Source organism: Amblyomma americanum, chromosome 1 (assembly GCF_052857255.1).
Source record: "Amblyomma americanum isolate KBUSLIRL-KWMA chromosome 1, ASM5285725v1, whole genome shotgun sequence".
NCBI classification, from domain to species: domain Eukaryota; kingdom Metazoa; phylum Arthropoda; class Arachnida; order Ixodida; family Ixodidae; genus Amblyomma; species Amblyomma americanum.
Window position 1 is genome coordinate 4,699,474 of NC_135497.1, and position 23,561 is coordinate 4,723,034.

At 48.8% G+C, this 23,561-nt stretch overlaps 1 protein-coding gene across 1 annotated transcript; it reads right to left on the minus strand.

Moving 5' to 3' along the window:
- Positions 1-15,626: 15,626 nt before the first annotated feature.
- LOC144109393 (uncharacterized) lies at positions 15,627-22,862 on the minus strand. Its single transcript, XM_077642178.1, has 2 exons — positions 22,132-22,862; positions 15,627-16,034 (listed from the first exon to the last, which is right to left on the minus strand). The coding sequence occupies exons 1-2, from the start codon at positions 22,285-22,287 to the stop codon at positions 15,627-15,629; spliced, it is 564 nt and encodes a 187-aa protein (XP_077498304.1). The 5' UTR covers positions 22,288-22,862.
- Between the last annotated feature and the right edge of the window lie 699 nt (positions 22,863-23,561).

Here is a 23,561-nt window from a genome sequence, read left to right on the forward strand (position 1 = left end):
ACGGTTCGCTGAACGCTGTTCTTCACTTTCAGATGAATTTTCTGCAGCTCACTACTGTAGCTCTTTTTTCCTTATTAAACTACCTCCGTCATCCATTTCTTTAGGGCATGGTTGAGGTGTCCTTGGAAAGCGATGCGTTTCCTAGTCACTAGGGCTATCAGGAACTGGGCCGGAGTTCCTGGGTTCGAACCCTGTCGCGGCTGCCGGGGTGGAGGCGAAACGAGGCTCGCATGTCCACAGATATGTGAGACAATTACTGCTCATTTCCTTTCCTCAAAGGCAATTATAAATATATTAAATTAATAAATCACAACAGTTGCGCTCCGAGTAAGCTGTGTAGGTTGCAAAATGGTTATGATAAAGGATAAATGCAGTAACTTTTCTCACTCTTGCTTGCTGCTCAACACCTCAACGGCGCCGAGGGTGAACAGATGAACGGATGAGATGAAACTGAAAATAGTTTTTTTTTGTAGAAAGGAAATGCGCAGTAACTGTCATACATCTGAGTAGACAACCGAACTGAGCCATGAGGGATTGTATTGTATAGACAGCATTTACTGTCAGCACTGAACCTTAGTGGTAATTGCTCTTGGCGGCCTTGTGAGCCCACTCAGTGGCCCGCACTTACGTCAACGCGTCTGAGCTGGCCATTATAGCCTCCCACCGCTCTAGAGAAGGAACTTGTGCTAAGCCAGTAGGTGGCGGCGTATTTTTTCAGCTCCATAAAACGTGATAATGTCCGGCTATCTAAAACAGAGGAGATCATAAGGCAGGCTTATAAAGCAGCCACGCGGATGCCCCACTGCACCTTTACGGAAAGACTTCTTAAACTGGGGGTCAACAACACCACCACGAGACTATGGGAGGTACATATATTTGCACAATTAAGGAGGCTCGCAACCACACCAGCGGAGTGGAAGATCTTGAGCAACCTAAGACTACATGACAGAATCCCGAATAGAAACGCGCGGGCAAAGTTACTAATCGAATTGAGAAAATGACTGACTTGTAAACCCATTCCAAAAAAACATGCACCCTGCTTATTACGAAGGCAAGAGGAGAGCAAAACCAAATGTCCTCGAAGGCAAGCTAGAAGGCTCGGAATACACAACCTTTGCAGATGCGGCGGAATACGAAGGAGGCGACTCCTTTGTCGCCGTGGGCGTGAACGACTCGGGTAGAACGATAACTGCCGGTTCGGTCAAAAGAAACAACTCAGGGACAGCGGAGATGAGATAGATGAGACGAAGTAACGTGGCCGGTATAGACGGGAAGTAAGCGCGAGCTTCGCGGACTCTCTCCTACAGTCCGGCCGTGGAAGTACAAAACACCATCCTGCTTGGCACCTTTGATACTTGCGAAAATCGCGGCATTTTTAAGGGTAACCCGCGGTAGATGCTTTCTCATGGACGCGGGTGTCTTCTGTCCTATACATTTTTCGGGAAACCCGTGTCTACAATGTCACAGGATCCGCTACACTCTTCGCCCTCTACTGACAGCGACCGGCAAAAATCGTGATTATCTACTTTGTGCCTTTGTCTCCGCAGCTTTGACTGTGCTTGCCCTTGCCCTCTTGGCCAGCAGCTGGTGCTCCCTCTCACCGACCATATTTATGACTGTGACTGGCCTGGTTAGCGCGCAGGTGGCGTTCCTGTCCTACTGATTCGTAGCGATGGCTGCGCTCCTCCTCACACACCCGCGCCGCAAGCTGTGTTAAGCGGTCGGCGCGTGTTGTGAAAAAGCGCGGGAGATAGAGCTATCGCTGCAAAAAACAAAATTTAGAGAATATATCACCGCTTCCGCATACTCCGCCTGCGGCGCCGGCAGTGTTCTCTGAGTTAGCATTGCAGCGTGCATCCTGCCGTGTGTTGGTGATTTTCAATACCTATAAGCGGCGCCTGTACCGATTCAATATGTCGGCGTCACTGAGGGCTGCTTTCGTGGTCAGCTTATTTAAATCACGTTTGTTTTTAAATTTCACGATAAACTTGCGTTTATTTGCAGATGGAAGGTACCTCGCTTTATTCGTGACCGTCTAAAGGAGTCTCGTTGCCTTGCGGCGGCGCTGTAGTCGCAAACAACCCCAGATTCTTCTGTGGCGCAGTGGACCCAAGGGAAGCTGTCGCACCAGCCTATTAAGAGACGTGTCTCTTAGTACTCGCATTCTAACGTTTCCTAAACGTTCGAGATTTCAAGATGGCGGATGGTCATGTGATCAAATTGCTGCAGCACCGTGCAAAATGTGACCCACATCACGTGACCGCACGCGCGCAGTCGTCAGGCCGCCGATATGCTGCCTTTGCTAGCGTTCCGATATATGCATATATACCGTCTGAGCGGGTGCCGAGAGCGGTGCCGAAATACAGCAGTTGAAAACAAATGTCTGCACAAACGTTTTGTTCTTTAATCAGTGGCGTTGTGGTGAAAATATTATTAATGCGAAAGCATTACTAGGTCATGTGGACATGATCGTGTCCGCAGCAGTTGTGAGGAGCTTAGAAGTAGTGCCAAAGGGATGGATGTAATGGAAAGAGGATAATGTGAGGTTTATGTCGAATAAAGAATTGTGTCCAAAAGTTCATTAGTAAATTAAATAGAGCCAAAAATGTCCAAAAAGTGAGCGGAGCCAGGGCAACTTTGGGCAGCAAGTTTGAAAACCCAAAATGGGCAATTCATGCAACTTCAATAAGTAAGACAATTAACTGTGGTAATTTAGACACGGCGTGAATTTAAATCCGTGCTTAATAGAGTAAATATGACGAGAAGGGACAAGTGAAGCAAAGAGAGGCAAATAAAAACGAGCAGGCGTCAATGCTTCCGCATTCCTGCAATTCATTTTACCGCAGTTGAAACAAAGTTAATGCTTTCGCATTAAAAATGGGTATTTTCAGGTACATGTCAAAGGGAAGATTTGGTTCAGGCACCGTGCGCCCGCCAGGCACCTGTCTGTCCAGCGCTCTGCCACGTTATTGGTTGCCACATCATGCGCTGAACGAACAACCAGCCTAGCCAAGAGAAGCATTTAACACGTTGCATTTAAAGGAGCAACCTTTGTTACTGTTAAAAGTTTGGGACAACGTACTTCCTAGAACAGGCTGTGAAAGTCTGAAACGTCATTTCAAAGGCACTCAATTTTTGAAACACGCAAAACATGCGCGTATAGTAGTCCCCCCCCCCCCCCCCCCCTGGCTTTAGGCTGACATGTACCGTAGTGGAGCGCGACATTTAAAAACACACGTAAACACAACTTTCGGAAACGTTCTGCTCGCCTCGCACAGCACCCCTGGGAGCAGCCATTCGTTGCCAGTCGGTCACTGCTTTGAAGAAGACTGTGACAAAGTATGCAGTGTCATTTCGAAGTGATCTTTACACAACTTCACGATGAATATGTGTTGTGAACCCGGACATACCCTTAAAAACTGGTCTTTCGACGAATCACACAACATTTTCGCGGAGTCCGACATGCAGTGACCTCCTGTATACCGTTCAAAAACCGCACAGCCTAGGAAGCTCTACACGAAAAGCCGTTCTCAAACGGCATGATAAGCGAACGAAAGCAAATCACGCATCATCGCAGATGACGGTGCAGAGGAGAGTTTCCTGTGTTTGTAGACGCACCAAGGTTTCGGCCGGCTAACACCCTGACGAGTTCTCCCAAGGTGAGAACTTCACTAAAGGCATTAAAGGGGTATAGACACCTTAATTTAGTGGCATGTTCTTTTCTCCACAATGATGCGGAAGACAATACTACGCATGAACCACCACCTGATATTCGCCTGTGACCGTTAATAATTTTTAATCGAATATTTTCTGTCGTGCTGTTTCGGTTTCAACAGCAGAACGGTGGCTGTGACCTCAGAGTGCGCTTTTGTGTCACGTGAGGCGTTGGAAAGCGTCCTTATAGTCGGTGATTAATCGTTTTAATTTACTGCAGGGTTGAAGCTAGCCTTCTTCAATACCCGGAATAACAGTGAATGTTGAAGTAGCGATTTTATTGCTGTTTTTTATCTCTTACGTGACCTGTACGCGCACGTTGACGTCACAGTCCTCATTCGACTGTTAAAACCGAAAGAGCACGAGGCAGAAATGCGATTATCAATTATTTAGCCGTCCTAGGAGAATCCCAAGTAGTAATTCACGTATCATAATGCCTTACGCGTCATTACCAACAAGAAAACGCACACCGAAAAGGTAGGTGTCCATCTCCTTTAAGCTTTCTCAATCCGGCCACGTCTATGAATTGAGAGAACCATTGACAAAATGGAAGGAAAGTAGTGACGCCGTCTTCCACATGCCGATGAAAAACGAAGCGCCGGAAAGGAAACAATGGGGTTATTCCCCGCATTATTCTTATTACATTGCATCGCTCCAAAAAGTACGTGAAACAGGCAGGCAGCCTTTTACAGCTAGTGTAAGACAACAAAAAACGCATGAGTGAAGAAACTAACTCCGCCAAAAAAAGGGGGGCGGGGGGTATAAAAGAAGAGCGTCTTCATGACTGCGAACGATTTAAATCCTACGTTTCCTCCGCTTCTGCTTCCAATTACACTTCGACGGAAAACGGTACAAGTTCGTGCGTGCAAAATTCATATCAGTGCTGTGGCAGTACACAACACAGCGTTTAGCATTACTTTTTCTAGGGTGTATACGCGCGCAAAAGAAAACAGCGAACCTGAAAATGCTGCTCAACTAAGTGTCGCGCGCGCCGAGTTGCCGTCGCCATCCGGATCATTATGGATGGTCCCTCCAGAGTGAGTTAGGTTTGCACATTGCGAAGCTATCTGTGGCAATGAATACGGTAAATCTATTTAGCTCACTGGTGGAGTTAAATATGCTTAAGGTGTACTGCTACACAGTGTCAGCGGTAGTTTACATTGGTAAGTAATATAAATTTAGGAAACTTAAACGGCAAGCAATGAAGAGAAGCCAAAGCAAACACGCCGCTGCGGTCGGTCTTTCGTGAGAGCGGACCATCAGTGAGAGACGTAAGGTCGTTTCGCACCGAAGGGAAGCCAAAACAGAAAGGCCCAGACATCTCGCCACTCGTATGAACACCAACATGCACGATGGCTAAAAACATACTACGAAGGAAAGATGCAGGTACGGCTCCATGTTTGCTTATGTTTATTCGCCCTGTTACTCTAGCGCTTGAGCGGTCGCTTCGATATTTATGTTGCCATTATTCGTTGCCCTCGTAACAAACGGACAGTAGGCCTTAACAACTGACGGATTAGAAAGAAGTCTCACCTGACGATGGCACTTTGTGGTCTGTTCCGTCGCAGGGCGCTTGGGAGTGTGGGAAGCCTGCTAGATTCCCGCCGTGGCGTCTGCGCGGCATCCCGCGTCGCCCTCTTTTCCTTTCTCCCGCCTCGGGCGGCGGAGAGACGGCTGGTGGCTAATCGCTGTCATTCGGCCGCAGCTCCGCCCCCGGCTTCCCAAGGGCCTTTGCCATTGGTGACTTCTGGCGGGAATTCGGGACCCGTTTGGGATGGTCGCGCGGCGCGCGACCGTCCGAGCGGGGCCCAGAGAGAGAGAGAGACCCCTCCGAGACAGCGTAAGGTGCGTACGTTACTGTTCGTCCGGGCCGGCCTCTGCCGTTCGGACCAGTTCATACTCGAGCTCGCCAGCGTGGGTCCTTGATCCGCCGCGGCTCGAGCCTGTCCAGGGGTCCAACGACCTCTGACAGGCGCACCTTGCGTTGACTGCCCACTCTCTCTCGCAAACAGCCCAACGGCCGACACGAGAGAGATCACAGCACTGCCGCGGGGACAATCTCCTGCAGCGGCGTGCTAGCGGCGCGCATTTCTCTTGTTGCCCCGAGCGCGCACCGGAGCCTTGCTCTGAGCGCGCCCCGGGACGGGGTGACTGTTGAGTGTGTGTGTGTACCGCTGGAGGACGGCGTCAATAAACGTCTCCTTTGTGAACTTGGAGGCCTGTTTCTTGCGGCGAGCCGCTCTCCTCTCTGCAGAGGTTGAACGCCGCCGCAGCGGTGCCCCAGGGTGCGTGTGGTGACGGCTGATCGGGGCCCTTGGCTCCCGCGAAGCTCGAACCCGCGGTGGGTAGTGGCCTGTGTCTACTGAGAAACCCACAACTGGCGCACAACGTGCTAAGTCACTGGCTCTTGGCCTTTGATAGCACATTTGCCGAGCAGGTCGCCTTGACGATCACGCTTGCGCACCATGTCTGCCACCCCCATCGGGGCACTCGGCAGCTACGTGTCGGCTCCCTAGGAGTCGTAGCGTCCTTTGATCCGTTGGCGGCTGTTTCTTCAAATAGCCAAACACCGTTGTTGGCCGCGGCCCCCATTGGGGCATACGGCGGTACAACCCCCAACGTCGGTCACGCAGCTCCCATTGGAGCTGTATCGGGAGCACCCTGCGGTGCACCCGTCAATCACATGCCTCCGCTGTGCGTGCTTTGCACCCAGTGCGAAAGCGGTGCGTGCGACGCTGCCGCAACCGGCCGTCCTGCACAGTAGCAGCCGTGCCCCACGAGCAGTCAATTCTGCTCTGGGAACGGTGAGGCGCTGGCCCGGCTCCCTGTGGAAACCGCGCCGCTCATCGAACTGGGCGCCTTGCCTCCTGCGTTCGTGGAGCCCGCCCAAGCCTCCTCTGAAGCCGGGCCGCAGTCGCTGCTAAGAAGTGCTGCCCAGATGATTCAGTCGCTGTCAAGGGCGGTTGAGACGCTTTTGGCCGCGCCGAAGGTTTCTCACCCCGCTGTCAAGTTGCCCATGCCAACATACCGCGGGTATTATGACCTCCTCAGTGCCCGGGATTTCCTTGAGTCCCTCACCCATTACCACAGAGCTATGGGTCTCACTGATCAGGTTGTGCTTGCACACATCATCCCCGCAGCACTGACTGACACCGCAGCTAGGTGGCATCGGCTTTCCGGCCACCGGGCAGCGACTCTCGAGGAGTTCCGTGCAGCATTATTGCGCGAATTCCTGCCCGCTGACTATGAGCGTAGGATGCGGCGAGAGTTGGAGCTCCGTTCACAGGCTCCGGATGAGTCACTCCTGGAGTACGTACGTGCGATGGAGGACCTTTTCTCAATAGCCGAGCCCAGAGCCTCGAACGAGGAACGTGTGGAAAGGACGATCAGGCAGGCACATCCGACTTTTTCGGCATACCTGCGCGGAGGCCGGTTCCGAGATTTTGAGGAGCTGGCCGCCGAGGCAAAGCGCATTCAAGGCGACATTCTCGCCGCGCGCGCCTATCGTCCGCCACCGCCGGCAAGCGAGGCCCTCGAGCCACGCTGTGCATGGAGAGGGGCCATGCCCCGACCCAATCGGCGACCACCCGTACTCGCTGCCTCTGCAGCCGTTAGGGCCCTGTCACACTAGCCCGACACGCCGCCGACGCCGACCCGACAAAGACACCAAAGGTCGGCCAACCCTGTCGGCCGACCTTGTCTGTGGCAGACCAAGCTGTCACACTAGGCCGACAGCGACACCAACTTGTCCGACGACCAGATGTCTTCGTAGTGTGACATGTTTTGACGCCCGCGACGCCGACAAAACCGGTCTGCCGACCGTGTCGTCGCGAGATCGGTCGCTGAGCAAAAACATTCACGAGCCACGAACACGATTTCGCTATAGTACTGTTTGTTTATGTTCATAACAAGCTCTGGGATAGATGAATATCCAAAAAGGTATCATTACTGAGGATTGTTGGCCAATGACAAGGTGCTGGTTGAAGTGATAACTACGATACAAGCAAATTTCATCCTATAGCCGCCTGCTGGTGCTGCTGCTGCTGCTGCTGCTTCGTGCGGCTCGCCTGACGTCTGCTAGATCCGCTGCTGAAGCCGTCGCGGAAATCGAGCATAACTTTATTTTATTATCGGACAGGTTGGTGTGACTAGAGGAGTTCCTTTATTACTGCGCTGGCTAGTTCCAAAGCTCCCTGAGCTGCGGCATCGATGCGAAACCAGCTAGGCTTAGCGACGAGTACGGCAGCCGGGAAGCAGCGCAGTTCGTCGCCCTGGCGCTCCCGCAGGCGTCGTCGTTGCCGAAAGCGCGGCTGTTGCGCAGGCATGGTGTCATTGCTCGAATATAGCATGCGGCCTTTCTGATAGCATGGCTGTTTCGTTTTTTTTTTCTTGTGCGAACGTGAAGTAAACCGAGCCTGCTCGCCGGCAGGCCAGCATGGATCCCGTCCGCCGCCGTAATAAAAATCAGCTTAAGATTGTTTTTGACGTAAGCAATAAACGCTGAGACTGAAAAATGTGACAAATGTATCATTTCTGAGGATCGTTGATCAACACCGAGTTGCTGGTGAAAGCAACAACTTTGATAAGAGCAAAATTTCTCGCCAGAATCGCCCCGCAAGCTGCCGCTGGCCCGCCGTTGTGGTCCGGCTCGCCTGTCGCCCGCAGCGGTCCGCTAGCTCCGCAGCCGAAGGTGTCGCGGAAATTGACCATAATTTTAGTTCATGGTGCGATTATACTGTTAACAGCCAAGCGATATTAAGAGATATAGCGCAGGCTACTTGCGAAGCGGCGTCCGCTGCGCCAGGCAGCAGCGCAGTTCGTCGCCTGGCGGGACCGCGGCCGGTGCCGTTGCCGAAAGCTCGCTACTAGCGCAAGCATGCTTTGTCGCTGCTCGTGTATAGCAGGGGGTCTTTCTGATAATATGGCTATTTCGTCTTTTCTGGTGCGAACTTCAACACGCAGTAATCAGACCGCTGCGGGTGGCAAAGCGTACACATTGAGCTCGAGTGCTTGAGTCGAGCGGCGCAACGATGGTTGCTGCTTCGTGTGTCCCTGCTTGCAGTGGGGCTGCAATGCGAGAGCAGCGACCGGTGCATCGCGCCGGCCGAGTTTTCGCACATGGGTCGCCGGCTTTACTTCTGTCGCGAGTGTAACACTGCGGAGTGCTTCTTATCAGCACCTCTGAAGGAGGAAAATTACTCTGTCATCTTCCATGGCGTCGTGGGTATGACAGTCGCTTCGCATTCCAGAGATTCCTAGTTCGAATCCGCATGGCCGGAATTTTTTTCTTTTATTATTTTAGCCTTAAATAATCTCTCCCATCCTGTTTACCCGCGAGCGACTAAATTTATTTTCCGAGCCATGCCTTTCTGACCCAGCAATAAGTGCCGCTCAGTACTGGGCTGCCCTCAACCTAGGTTCATAATCACGATTGTTAAAGAGTTTGTTTTACTATGGTAGGATTTATTTAAAAGAGTTAAAAATGAAGCATCCCGGCCCATGAATTTCGCATAGCAGGAAATGACAAAAGAGTGAGAACGAGAAAGGGCCAAGTCGGCGGGAGGTCTCGCACGCTGTCTCGCTAGTGTGACATGGGAGTCGGCGGACCATCGGCCAACTGCCGTCTTGTGGGAGACATGGCGCCGACGCCGACAGTCGGCCGACTGTTTTCGTCGGCGCAGTGTGACATAGAGCCAGACATCACGACGACATGGTTTTGGCAGACCGAGTCGGCCGACTGTTGGCCTAGTGTGACAGGCCCATTAGCGGGCAAAACGAAGTAGTTGAGCGAACGAGCTCCCGTTCCCTACTCCTACAGGGCCTGTCACACTAGGCCAACAGTCGGCCGACTCGGTCTGCCAAAACCATGTCGTCGTGATGTCTGGCTCTATGTCACACTGCGCCGACGAAAACAGTCGGCCGACTGTCGGCGTCGGCTCCCTCTCGCTCGCCAAACAGGTGTTGGCCGATGGTCTGCAAACTCCCATGTCACACTAGCAAGACAACGCTCGGAAACCATCGGCCGACTCAGTGCCCTCTCTTCTCGCGTTATCACGAAAACGGCGCGCCGCAGTGGTAGTTTGTCACGTGACCTTCCCGGGGGAATTCCGCTCTCGCTGCCGCCCTTCTGCGCTTCGGCATCGACCAAAGCATCCACACTCCGGCAATCTCCGCGCGTCTGAAATGGAAGCTGAATCGGCGGCTGCTGTTGCTACAGCAGCTCTAGTAATACTGGAGCTGTTGGAGGAGCCGCCTGCAAAGAAGCCGCGGACTTCCTGGGTGTCGCCGTGGCTGCAGCGCAGGAAACAGCAGGGCGCCTATGAAAATCTGATGCGGGAGCTGGCCCTTGAAGACAGCGAAAATTATCGCCGCTGGATACGGATGGACACGGCCACCTTTGAAGAGCTCCTTGGTGAAGTAAGGCCGCACATCAAGAAAGATACGCCTTTCAGGGAAGCTATTCAGGCAGGAGAACGGCTGGCCATTACTCTACGGTACCTTGCAACAGGTGAGCGATCGAGCGCGTCGCACGCTATGACATCCGGCACATTTTAAACTCGGCAGAGATTCAGGTGCCGGAGCTGGAGGCGACGTTTATTACCATTTGCGCTTTATGTCTAAAATCGCGTAAGAAATTTAGTTGAATGACATGATTTGCAGCATACTGCTCGATCGCTGCCGTTCAAGCGCTGTCATGTCTAAATTTCTCAAGGGCTTCCACTTGCGCATCAGCAGCAATCGGTTCCCTGTAATAAGTGCGCACAGTGATCATCACGTGCATTTAAGCATCTTAATTATTGCTGTTAATGCTAATTAGTGTGAACCAGCCTAGCATTTTAATTACGTTTTCTGAGTGAGTTAATTGAAGTCAATTAAAGCGATTGTGGCGAATAAAAAAAAATCAAACAGTGCGATAGACTGCATTTATAGGGCCTACTGCAGAATATCATGGCGGGAGATACAAAATAACAGGGCTGAATTGTGTTTAGGGAAACAAGCCAGGCAGACGAATTTGACAGTTCGATCGGGACTCACCACTGCAACATAGTCTTGGCGTTAAAAGCATCTGCTGCCTGCATTTTTTTTTTGCCGTTTTCTGCAGGTTACATTTTAAATGGCATCTCAGCATCTGCACCTGCCAGCACTCGCACCTAAAGTTGTCTCTGGTGTGCAGTGATTGAATGCTACTTCTTTGCAAGGACAGCTGGGAAGTTTGTTTTTTTTTAACCATTTTCTGGTGTGTTTTGCAAGCTGGGTTAACAGATAATTTTGCCGTGTGTGTATGCCACATATTCAAATCCCCTTCTGGAGAAAATGTAGTTGTCCACATTACACTAATGTCCACATTCTCTCTTTCAGGAAACAGCGAAATGTCGCTGCAGTTTGCATTTTATGTGGCACATAATACCATATCCGGAATTATATCTGAGGTGTCTCAAGCAATATACAGAGTTCTGAAGCCAAAAGTGCTGAAGGTATGTGCACTTTACTGTAATTTTCAACACTTTACACATTATCAAGGATGGAAACCAATGCTGAAGTGTTGTCGTTTATGTAATGCTGCAGGCAATCTGCAGATGTACACATTCAATCAAAATACTGCTCGACATAAATGTATGGCACTAGAAAAGTTCATTTCCGCAAACAGTGCTTTGCAAAGGTTCCTTGACAAGCAATAAAAAAGTGCAGGTGTATAAATTATGGACTACACTAAAAGAAGTTGTCATGGAGAGTACACTAATTTTTACAGTGAAATTGTGTGCGTCCACTAATATACAGTTGAGCAAAGCATGTCTCAACGTTGCACTTTTGGTTGTTTCCCTTCTACAGGCACCCACATGCCACGACGAATGGCTACAAATAGCGCAAGGCTTTCAAGAACTGTGGCAGTTCCCACATTGCATAGGGGCACTGGATGGCAAGCATGTTGTCATCACGCCACCACCAGGGAGTGGAGCTGCATACAGGAACTATAAGGGAACATTTAGTATAGTTCTCATGGCACTTGTGGATGCTGACCTCAACTTCATCTTTGCTGATGTTGGCAAAAACGGACGCCTAAATGACAGTGGGGTCTGGACCGAGGCAAAGCTGCGCTTAAGAATCGAGTCAGACCCAACATGCCTTCCCCCTCCTGAGCAGCTGCCCAACTCTTGTACCAGTGCTCCCTATGTAATTGTGGGAGACGAGGGATTTGGCCTCAAGCCATATCTCATGCGGCCATATCCAGTCGCCGAGCTGCAGCACGAGAAGAGGATTTTTAACTACATGTGTGGCCTGCGTAAAATCGTACACAATATCCATTCCTGCATCTGTTTTGGTCACTTAAGTTTATTTTTTGAAGGCGTACAATTATTTTCAAAAGTAGTTTCGCAGCAAAGGTACCTTCCTGGTGTGGGAATTGTTTGGATCTCGGGCAGAGGATGATGACGGTCAGGGTGCGGGTTGCACAATGATGGAATTTGCTTTCATCCAGCTGATTCTCCATTTTTCCGGGTGCAGTTCGGGAGTGGTGGCCTTGCAACCTACTTAATTTGCATTGTAACCAACTTTCTTGCATCCAGACTATCTTGTAATGCAGTAAACCATGCTTCCGCTGTTCCATTGGAATATTATGTACTTAATAGGAGCATTTACTGCCCAGTCACAGTGTCATGAACGGATGAAGCAGCTATGAAAGGGTTTTTTTTTTTTCACTTTTGTCCTCATTCTTGAACCCATTCATTTCAGGCTCTCTCGTGCCAGGCGCACTGCAGAAAACGCTTTCGGCATTTTAGCCAACCGCTGGCAGATATACAGGGCGCCGATGCGACACAAGCCCCTCAAGGCAGTGCAACTTGTGCTTGCCACAGTTGCATTGCACAATTATCTTCGGTCAAGGGGGGCATCAAGACAACTGTATACTCCACCCGAGAGCCTTGATGTGGAAGATGTGCTAACAGGCAAGACACCACTTTCTCCTACTTTGCGAAATTCGTGGCAATCTTGGCTTGTGTCTTGAAGCTGTTGCACTGCTAGGAACGCACAAGGCCTGCCTAGTCTGTATAACTGTGTATGCCGTTGATGACTTGACAGAACACATTCTTATAAGCAGCAGTTTATTAATGCGCTTCCAAGTATTTATTTGGAATACTGATCATGAGAGTATGCACAGGGGCAGACATCAGTAAATGGAGCACTGTACCCTTTTGCAAGTGTGATCGTAGCTCGCCTCTTCAAACAGCACCAGCAGGCTCTACCAGGCTATGCATCTGATACCTGCCAGTTTTAGACCATGTGTGAAAAAGGCAAGGAGGCCAATAGCCTGTCCTGTTCACCTCTGTTGAAACCTGTGCATATCTGTAATCATGGCTGCATACAGTGCTCTCCTTCTTTTACAAGTGATCAGGACAAAGAGCAGGAATGCTGTGCCTACAATAATTTTATGACTTGGAATAGATGTCACGCAACATTTTCCCAGCTTCTTTTTCTATTTATGCAACATACATGGGTCTGGTTTGTCAAGATTGCATATCTGAACGGCCCTCCGCTTCAGTGTTTCGGTTCGTCATGAACAACTACTTTCAACCCAACAGATCACTCCCGCTTGTGTACTGCTGTGTGCAGTGCCTCGTTCAATATTTGAATTTGTTATATCTGTCTTCTCTACTTTGGAACGTTTATTCGTTTTGCAAGGTCTTGAAAGGAGGGCCACTGCCAAGCATTTACTCTGCAGTCAGATCAGCAGTGCCAGTCTTCAAAGTGCTGTGTGAGCTTTGCCAATGTGTAGGTTGAGTACAGTTGTGTCCTATTAATGCGACCCCAGTTAATGTGGACGATTCAAACTATGGGCAGCTTTTCTGGGGACCAAGGTTTTTCAGTATATTTTGTGCCTTGTTAATATGGAAGCTCGTCCAGGCAATGGACGGGGGGAAGTATAGCGCCCATTGCAGGTCATGTACTTTTGCCGGCTAATATAGAACTGAACTATCCATATTAACGAGCCACTGCTGTAGCAGAATGTTGACTGTTCAATCTGGAGCTTTCCAATATTTTGACCACAGGGTACTATTGAATGGCAGTGAGAAAGGGGAAATGTTTCTAGTCACGGCTTCTCTTTTGTGGTTTCATGCTTTAGGGTGCCAAGAGTCCAGTTGACACCCCTTACTGTCTGCTATATTCATTGAATGGCTGTGAAGACATCTCTGTCTACTTTATATGCTGCATATAAATTAGCTTTTAGCAGCTGTGAACTGACTGAGTACAGATGTGCACAGTGGTTTGAGAGATCTCAGCAGCCACAGTAGGAGGTGTATTATCACTCTGAGACACATCTCATGGACCACTAGGTGCTTCAAACCGCACCACTTTAATTTAGTGTAACGGCTCTTTCGTTACTACAATTGGTGATCTGGAGATCTTAACCATAGAATTGTTTTCTTTTTCCTGAGCTTTTTTCCCTTCACAATTCACTGGACTGGCTGCTCTATGAACAGATTTGCTCAGCAACCAAATTGTTCACATTAACAAGGCTTGACTGTATTCCTGTCCGTGCAGTGTGACAGTCTGAATTTTTTTTCAAAAGAAATTTACTGACGATTACAGTACTCGGTAATGCGAAGTTTGAGTTGTCCTTACATTGTGATCGCGTTAATGGTTCTTGTCTACGGCTCTTTTCAGATTTACGTTCACCTTAATGCACTTTGCTGCCTGCATAATCACTACACCATTAAACTCCCTCTAAAAAGTATGAGATCACTGCGGCACCTGCATTGGAGGAATGCGCAAACATTGACTCCTCCTCGCACCTCCTTGCCTCTGTTTACTCAACTCGTCACCTCTCTTTCAAATTTGGCGCCACTTTCGCTGTGGCCCCGCCCACTTTTTCTTATAACTCAATTTGTTCGAACGTTATCGTGATGAGAAGCTCGTGAGGGCACAAAACCGCAAACATAGCCATAAAATGCTTACGCATTCAAATTCGCTCATTCTCATCTTACACATTATCTGAAACATACATTGAATACACTCGTAAACTAACGCACTGTGTGAAAGACCACCTGACCTAGATATAATGCCCCACTTTAACTAAGCTGTCCTAATGTCCATGCATGACCTAAGGGTTACATGTCTTATTCGGGATCCAAAACTGCCAGGTTCAAATTCAAGGAGGGGATTTCCATCTCTCCAATCTACCACCTGCTCGCCGTGGCATTTCGCTCTGCTACTACCTGCCACAGCTGGCAGGTGGCGTGTGAGGCCACTGACTAGGAATCTAGAAAAAGAAGCCTGAGCTACGCTTTAAATACAGCAGGAGTTAAGGAACGGCACCTAAGAGCTGAGCTCTAAAAACAGCAGTGTGTATTTCTGACCAAATGGCCTAACATGTGTAAAGACGGAAGGATGATGCTTTCATTTAAAATGGAGATTATGCGTGTGTTAGAAATGTCATTAGTTATGCAAATAGTCACATTAACATTCCCCTCTGTAATGCCAAATGGCCCTGGGGGTATTAATAAAGGAAAAGAAATAAAAACACTTTATGAAAGAATAACGTTGACTTGGTGCACTTAAATTGCTATTTAAGTATTGCAAAAATATTTTAAGGTGGGTCCCTTGAAACAAAGCATGCACCATCATATGGACGTTCTTATTAGCCTTGCCTAAGGTAGTTTTGTGTTCTTATGCTACAAGAAATGCTTCATGCTGCTGCCGTACATTGCATTCTTTGCTCATGCGCAGGACATGTCCATCAAGGATCCTGGCGCGACCGGGCAGACCCTTGTGGTGCCATGAAGCCGCTCTCAAAAACTGGCGGGAACTGCAGCAGGAGTGCTCGGGAAACTAGAGAAGTTTTCAAGAGCTACTTCTGCAATGAAGGCCAAGTTAGCTGGCAGTGGAAACTTGTGTCCAGGTGAAATAGAAATCTGTTTTTATTCCTGCATGTTGAGGACGTTTAACATTTCCACTGGAACACTGTGTCTAGATAAATTAATTTTTACAATTGCCTGATGGGCATTTAACATGGCCAACTGACGGTCTGGGCCTGGCGGTATTTGGCGGACAGCATGCGCCATCATGCTGCCAAATGCGTCGCATTCATCATTGGCCGCCAGGCGTTGCTGACTTCTCTGTAATGTTTCCACTGCTGTTGTCAGCAGAACTTTCCTTTGTTCTGTCTCGTCATCATTTTGCCTTCTCTTTTTTCCAGGCCTTGAAGTCCCCACTCCAATCTGCTGTGCTGACAGACTTGGCTCTGCACAATTTTGTGACGAACAAGGAAAATCCATTTCTTGATCTGCGGATTCGTTGTTCCAGTGCTCGCACTGCCGTTCAGTCTCCTAAAACAAAAGGACACAAAATCTTAAGTCAAAACTACACAGGCTAAACTGTATCTTATTTAACGTATGGGGCCACAATTGAAACATAGTTATGCTTGTATTAAAATTCCCAAGGCGACTCAGGGACGCTACAGTGAAGGGCTTCGGAAATTTCTACGACCTTGGGTTTTTTAACGTACACTGTCACTGTAGTAAACAGCTGCTTTGCTTTTCGCCTCCATTGAAAAGCGGCCATGGCGGCTGGGATTCAGCCCGTATCCTTGGGTTCAGCAGTCGGGCACCCTAACCACTGAGCCATCATGGCAGTACTAGGATTTAATGACTAATTTATCCCATACAGTAATCCCCAATGCTCAAAGTTGCACATTGTCACATTTCATAGGCAGTTTAAAATAAAATTATGGAGGCAAGAGGTTGGCAATAAGGATAACGTGGATTAACCGAAGACTATAGAAGATGAAGAAGCATTCGGTAAGGTGGAGAGAGATGATTGGTGGAGAAGAGAAGAAGACGACAAGGCTTACATGGACTAACGCCAAGGCTATAAAAGGACGACGGAGAGCGAGGCACAAGGGGGAAGAACAGAGAAGCGGAGGCTCCGGCGGGTCAGGGACGCTTTGGCTTGAATAGTGCGACGCAGGCTACTGCTCCGGTGAGCTCGCGTTCTACGGCAATGCATCGTGGGCTTCCTGCTGTTCGTGAGCCCGTTCTGGGGAGTTAACTGAGGACGCTACCACCTGCTACAGCCAAGTGTGTCTCCAGCGCTGTTGCCACCCATTTGGGTGGTGCCCCCAACGCCAACAACACTGGCATCACCTCCAAGGACGCTTGGACCGGGAGCTTATACGACACCGACGCCAGCCTCAGCACGTCGAACGCCATCTAGAAGCCGGCTACTGGACGCATGCAACGCCGCATCCGGACAGAACGAACAGTGAGCACGAACGCCGACCGTTAACAGTAGAGTGCTAGTAGTTGACGCTGGTAGCAGTGGTTCCGGGTCGTGTGTATTTACAGTCTGTTTTGTGTTAGTTTTGCGTGCTAGTGTGCATGCCATGTAGGGTGTATTAAATGTGCGTCTGTGTGGGTACAGCTGTCGCCTAGTCCATTCTTTCGGTCCGAGTGTTCTCCGGGGAAATTCGTGACACAAATCGATTATGAGAAATGGTCTATTGTAGGGTTACTAATTAATTTTGACCACCCGAGCTCTTCTGCACTAGTATAACCCAGTAACATTGCCATTTTTATGTGCTGCTTTCCCCGAAATGCAGCAGCCGTGGCCAGAACTTGATCCTTCATCATTGGCCTCAGCAGCCATTTGCCACTGATAAAGATATTGAGATGAATACTGTGGATGTAGTCATGGAAAAACTGTACGATGTAAAGAAAAAAGGTTGAACATTAAAGCCATCTATGGAACAATGAGTTGATAATTGATAGACATCAATGTCTTTTGTATCCATTTGTAATCCTTTGTGACAAAAGCTCTTACTATGAGTAACCTGGCTCTCTGCCACCTATTTTAATGTACCCGGAGTACGGCTTTTGTTTCTGAAGTGAGCTACAGTATAATGCAAGACACAGTCTGTTAGATGCGGGCGTTGAAACAATCATTTATGAATAAATTTTTTGCAAAACAGTAAGAGATTCGGTTGCACCTCATGCGTTCATGTCTTTATTTCATTACCCTTTTTTACAGTTCATAGAGTTCTTGAGTATTGACTGGTTATGCTTTGTTAAACTTGTTTCCTTCACTATTGTTTGTGCATTTATTTTTGGGTGTAAGTTTCTTTATGCACTGTTATATCCATATTTTCTGTGTTTCTTTTCTTCTGCTGAGATCTTGTTTTTGAGGTGCACTGTAGTTGTTCAATCTTGATTATATAAAAAGCATCTGCTGTTCTCCTTACACAATGTTCTCTTTGTGGTTTTTAATGGAGTGTCCCATTGCTGTTACAGACTGTGGAATTCTTATCAGTACATCTTAAGGAATGTGTGTGACTGGTACACCATAATTGCAATAAACAAAGATGTACCTTGCGCTAACGTTACTCAAGCGCAGAAAGGTAAAACACAGTGCAAAGGCTTTTAATAGCTACATGGCATGATTACTGCAGTGTCACTGGACACATGTGAAAATGTCATAGTGCAAGTGGTCACATTCGTTGAGGATGTAATGCCGTAGAGAAACACCAGTATGTTGAATATTCAAGTTCTTTTTTTTCATATTGAGCAATGCCTGTTCTGATGCTTTTTTTAAGAAATAATGCTAAAAGGCACACTTTTTGTTCTGTTCAACTTAACGTTTTGCAAATTTTCCATAAGTGAATGGAACACTAGCCAATGAACGCCAAGAGAAGTCCATCGCCCCTAGCCGTCGGCCGGAATCCCTTGGGACACAGCAGCAGCAAAGACTTGACCAATGATGTCCTGCTGGAAGTTAGGGTCTGGGCTACAGAGCAAAGCCACCCAAGGGTTCTAGAGTGCGCGAACTCTCGTACTTAGCCAGACACGTCCACACTATGTGGACCAATGTTGCTGCCTAGTCGCAAAATTTGCACTGTGATCTGAAGACTTCAGGGTGCCACTTGCTGTATAGTACTGGGTTGGGAAAAAACCCCGCCTGTAATTTTCTCCACACAACCTCCTCTTTCTTATTGAGCTTTCTGTCCACTGGCGGATGAATTTGTCGATTTAGTCTGTAGTATAGTGCGATTTCCTGGTACGAGCGCATATCCTCTCTGCTGTTTATAGTTTCGGTGACTTGGGAGGTTCCAGGAGTCAACCGGCAATTGAGACTTCGGGCGACTAAATGAGCCTCCTCGTTTCCTCTAAGTCCTTGGTGAGCTGGTGCCCAAACCAGCAGAACCAGTTCTCTGGGTCCTCCTTCCCTGTTTAATATACGGACGGCAGTCTCCATCACCGTCCCCAATTCATTTACAACGTTTTTTGAATCACTGATGACCACCCTAAACCCCCTTAGCTCATGGCCAAGGCTATGGCCACTTCCTCTGCTTCTGCGGTCTCAGCGCCACAAACTGTGCAGCATGCCACCAGGGTTCAGTCTTCCTCCACAGGCGCGTATGCCACTTTGATCTCGTATACTACAGCGTCTGTATACAGGACATCCTGCCAACCTGTATACCTAGTTTGTAATGCATCTGTTCAGTCTTTACATCTGCCTTTGTGAAAGGCAGGGTGCATGTTTGGGCAGCGGAGCGATTTTAACCTTGTCCTTGATTTGTCGCGGTATGTCTCTTGAGTGCACATGCTACTGCTTAAGCTCGTACCCCAATCTGTCTAAAATTTTCCTCTCCATTTTAGATCCGAGTAGTCTTTCATGCTGCACTGTAACGGCAGCCTCAGTCAGCTCCACGAGAGTGTTCGAGACCCCTAGCTTCACGTCTGTCAGTAGACATGTTCGGGGGGAATCCGAGTGCCACCTTGATGCTTTTCCTGATAATAACATCTAGCTTGTTCCGTTCCACTGTGTTCAGATTGAAGTAGGCTGCCACATACACTATCTAACTGAATACGAAGGTTTGTGCAAGTCTCAAGAGATTCGCCTCCTTCATCCCAGCGTGCCTGTTTGCTATTCATCTGATAAGATGACGTGTTTGATTTGTGCTGGCTTCTAACCTAGCAAGCGTTTCGTGTTTCCTCTGTTCGCCTGAATTCTAAGCCCGAGGACGTGGATACTGACGACCGCGAGGTTCTCTCCGCCGTTGACATACAAGCGGATGCCTGCCTCGTGCTTTTGGTGAAGCCGTCATTTTCCGAGGGGCATGAGGAACAATGCTTCCGGCTTTTCTGCTGAACATTTAACTCCTTTAGGTTTCAGGTACTCTTCAATGATGTCAATTGCATTTTGTAGAGAGCTTTCAATTTGCCGGTCGCCTATCTTGTTTATCCATAATGTTAAGTCATCTGTGTAACTGGTGTGGTTTAGATTTCCAATTTCCGCCAAATGGTCGGGGAGTCTCAACATTACAGTGTTGAAGAGGGTTGGTGATAACACCGAACCCTGTGGAGCCCCCCCTGTCACCCACTGTAATGTCCTCGATGGAGTCTTCCCCTAGCTTGAGAGCGGCTTTCCTGTTTGTAAGAAAGTCCTTGATGTAGTTGTTCACTCTCCTCCCGACATTAAGTGAGTTCAACTTCTCCAAGACCGACACGTGCCTCACATTGTCAAATGCCTTTGCCACATCCAACACCACGACCACTCGAGTCTCGGGTTTGCTTGTCTATGAATTGCTCCTTGAGCTGCAGCATCACGTTGCATGCTGACAGCTTTGGTCTGAAAACGATCATGGTGTCCGGGTACAGCCCACTGTCCTCTGTATACTTATTTAGCCGAGTCTGAAAGATGTGCTCCATAAGCTTACCCATGCAGGAGGTTAGCGATATCGGTCCGACCGATGTTCTCGGAGCCCGGTTTCTTCCCTGACTTGGGAATTAAAGAAGGTTTCTGAGTTTACACTCCTGCGGTATCGTCCCCTTCTCCCAGCAGTCCTGCATGTATGTTGAGAGGTTGGAGATAGACCTGTCGTCTAAATTACGCAACATTCTGTTTCTCACTCTATCAGGCCCTGTTGCTGACTTATACCCTGTCACACGGGCACCGCAAAGGCCTTTGAGAGTCAGGTCTTTATATCCAAAGTCATAAGGAGTGCAGCTACACGGCACAAATGTTGTGCCTTTGCTGCTAAGGGCCTTGGCCCGTCCAAGACCTTTGGAGCCCAAAGGCGCGGCCTTCGAGAACCTGTGATCGCAGTGCCATCCAATGTGAAAAAGTAAAATAAATTAAAAAAGAACGTAGATGCAGCCAAAAATGTTTGAAAACATCTTCAAGAAATACGAAAGGTGTGTCTGGCTTTGCTTTTTGTACGGGTGTTTATATTTTATGCCCAGATTTCAAGACAGTGAAAGCGTTGCAGAACACCGAGTGCCCCTGGTGGCCAAGGCAATGCACAAAACCTGCTGCTGCTGATGAGAGTAGCTGTTGCAGTCCTTTTAAGGAAGCAATCAGAATAAAAAAAATTGCCTGAGCTCAACGAATGAACAGAATACCCCACTTTAATTTTAAAACATTCACTTAAGCCGCCTCGAGCACAGCAGTGGGTGCTAAGTCTGAATGGCTGTTCCACCTTTGGGCTGCACCGTGTAGCTGCGTCACTGCTCCTTTAAGCTTTCGCTCCTTTGGTGAAAAAAGGTGCCTTTGCTGGAAAGGCCTTCGAGGAATGCCGTGTGACAGGGGTATTAGCCCAATATCTGTTTCTGTGCATAGGGGACGGCAGTGAAGCGGTGATTAGTCAAAAGCTGGGAAGTTCCAAGTGTGTTATTGTGGTTGCCATTACTTTTAAAATATTTAGATACAGTTCGATGTGCTCCTGAAGGAGGCTTTGATGTAACAAAGCAGCACAGAGGACAGTAACTCATGCAACATGGCAAATGATGGGGCCTTCCGGCCAAGCACCATGATACTGGAAAGCACTAAACCAAAGAACAGCCATCATGTTAGCTTTTTTACTCCTTTGCGGTGGTGTTCAGCAATAAAACACAAGAATAGAAATACTTGTCAGGGGAAGTCGATATTGTGTTCTCAGTGCTATTAATTTTAATGTGACAAGATTTCCAAGAGGCTGTGCGCACTTTCACCCTGTTTACCGTCTGGGCAATGAGTTTCCATTAACAAGGTTAAAATGAATGCAAAAATTTGGGTTTTTAAGAAAATGCTCATAACTTGAGCCGCGCATGTTAAAGAATATTGTATTGATGGGGCACAACTGTACACCAGTGTAGACATAATGTAATATGGCCTGCAGCAAATTTCGGTTGTCTGTGTAGGCCACGATTTGCTTCAGGCCAGCTTGATTGAAGATGTGATGCACTGTTGATTTCAAAAAGCATGCCAGTTTTCATCCTGTAACATGCTTTATCAGAATGAGTTTTGAACATTATTTAAAGATTCGGTGACATAACACCTTATCCTGGATGCTCAAAAAACAGATGTTGTACTCAAAATGCAGCTTCAATACAACACATTTAGAAATGCCCCTGCATACTCGCCAGCTATCAAGGAATAAACACAACATACCTCCTCTTCTTCCTGCGTGTGGAGTGTCGAAAAACTTGGCTGCGAGGAGCAGGAGGTATCCAGGAACATCAGGCTTTTGTAATGAGCCCACTTTGGCTGGTAGAGCTCGTCCGGGCTTGCGCCGGAGCGGGCCTTGATCTTGCGCCTCTCGCGCATAAATTGTGTGCGCAAGTTAGCGAACCGCGCGCGCACTTGGGCAACTGAAAAGTAACGTCAGAAAAGGGAGCATCGGTACAGCGTGGCAGTCAAATAAAGTTTTGTGGCTGCTGTTTGACTTCTCGTGCGGACGACGCCAAGCCACATAGTTAATGCAATCGACGGTCGGGAAGTCACGACGCCACACTAACCATAAGCAGTGCTAAAAAAAAACAGCAGACACCACAGCATCAGATATAGTCTCCGATACTCCGCGCAACGTGGTATGTTCCCGTACGTACCGGTGAATTGGCCTCCCAGTGCCTCGCATACCTCCGCGTATGCTACTTCTTTAAAGTCGCGGCGGTGGTAATGGGGATGTTTAACGTCCCATATCAGGCGACGCTCTTCTATTAGGGAGATCAGCTCCGTCTCCACTTCCAAAGAAAATGCTGCAGCAGTCATTCTCGTGCGAGGTGGCGATTGAAATGACCAGCGCACGCTTAAAAACCTGACCAAAGGAGGGTTAAAGCAATGTGGACACGATGTCAATTCGGCTGTCATAATAATTTGAACGTTTTGTGCGCGCCGAAATGTATCCGAAATTTATTCTCCGCAGGCTGGATATGGAAGCAGGGCCTTGTTTCGGTAATGTTTTTGCTCGGCGACCGATCTCGCGACGACACTGTCGGCAGACTGGTTTTGTCGGCGTCGCGGTCGTCAAAGCTTGTCACACTACGAAGACATCCGGTCGTCGGCCGCGTTGGTGTCGTAGTCGGCCTAGTGTGACAGCTCGGTCTGCCACAGACAAGGTCGGCCGACCGGGTTGGCCGATCTTTGGTGTCTTTGTCGTGTCGGCGTCGGCGGCGTGTCGGGCTAGTGTGACAGGGCCTTACAGGAGACGGACAGCCTGTGCTGCACCGTTTTCTGGACCGCCTGCCCAGGGACGCCAAGTGCCCGTACGCACAGCGGAGGGGGAAACCCGAATCAGCCAGCCCTTTGGCCGTGCAACGGGCGGAACCAGGCAGGGAGAGGCGCCATTGTTCCTCGACCAAGCTCGCGGCGGTGTGCGCTGTTTCCGCTGTCAAGAGACGGGGCACTTAGCGAGAGAATGCCCCGTAACCAGGTCTCCTTTGAGGCAGGGAAACGGCGGCGCGGGTCGGTCGTAAAGGGACGACCGGCCCAATCTTTGCTAATCCCCTCAGCGTACAGAGCAAGCTGCCTTGCTAATGCGCACGCGCCGTTTATTCCGGTCACCATTGCTGGCCTCGAATTTTTGGCGTTACTGGATACGG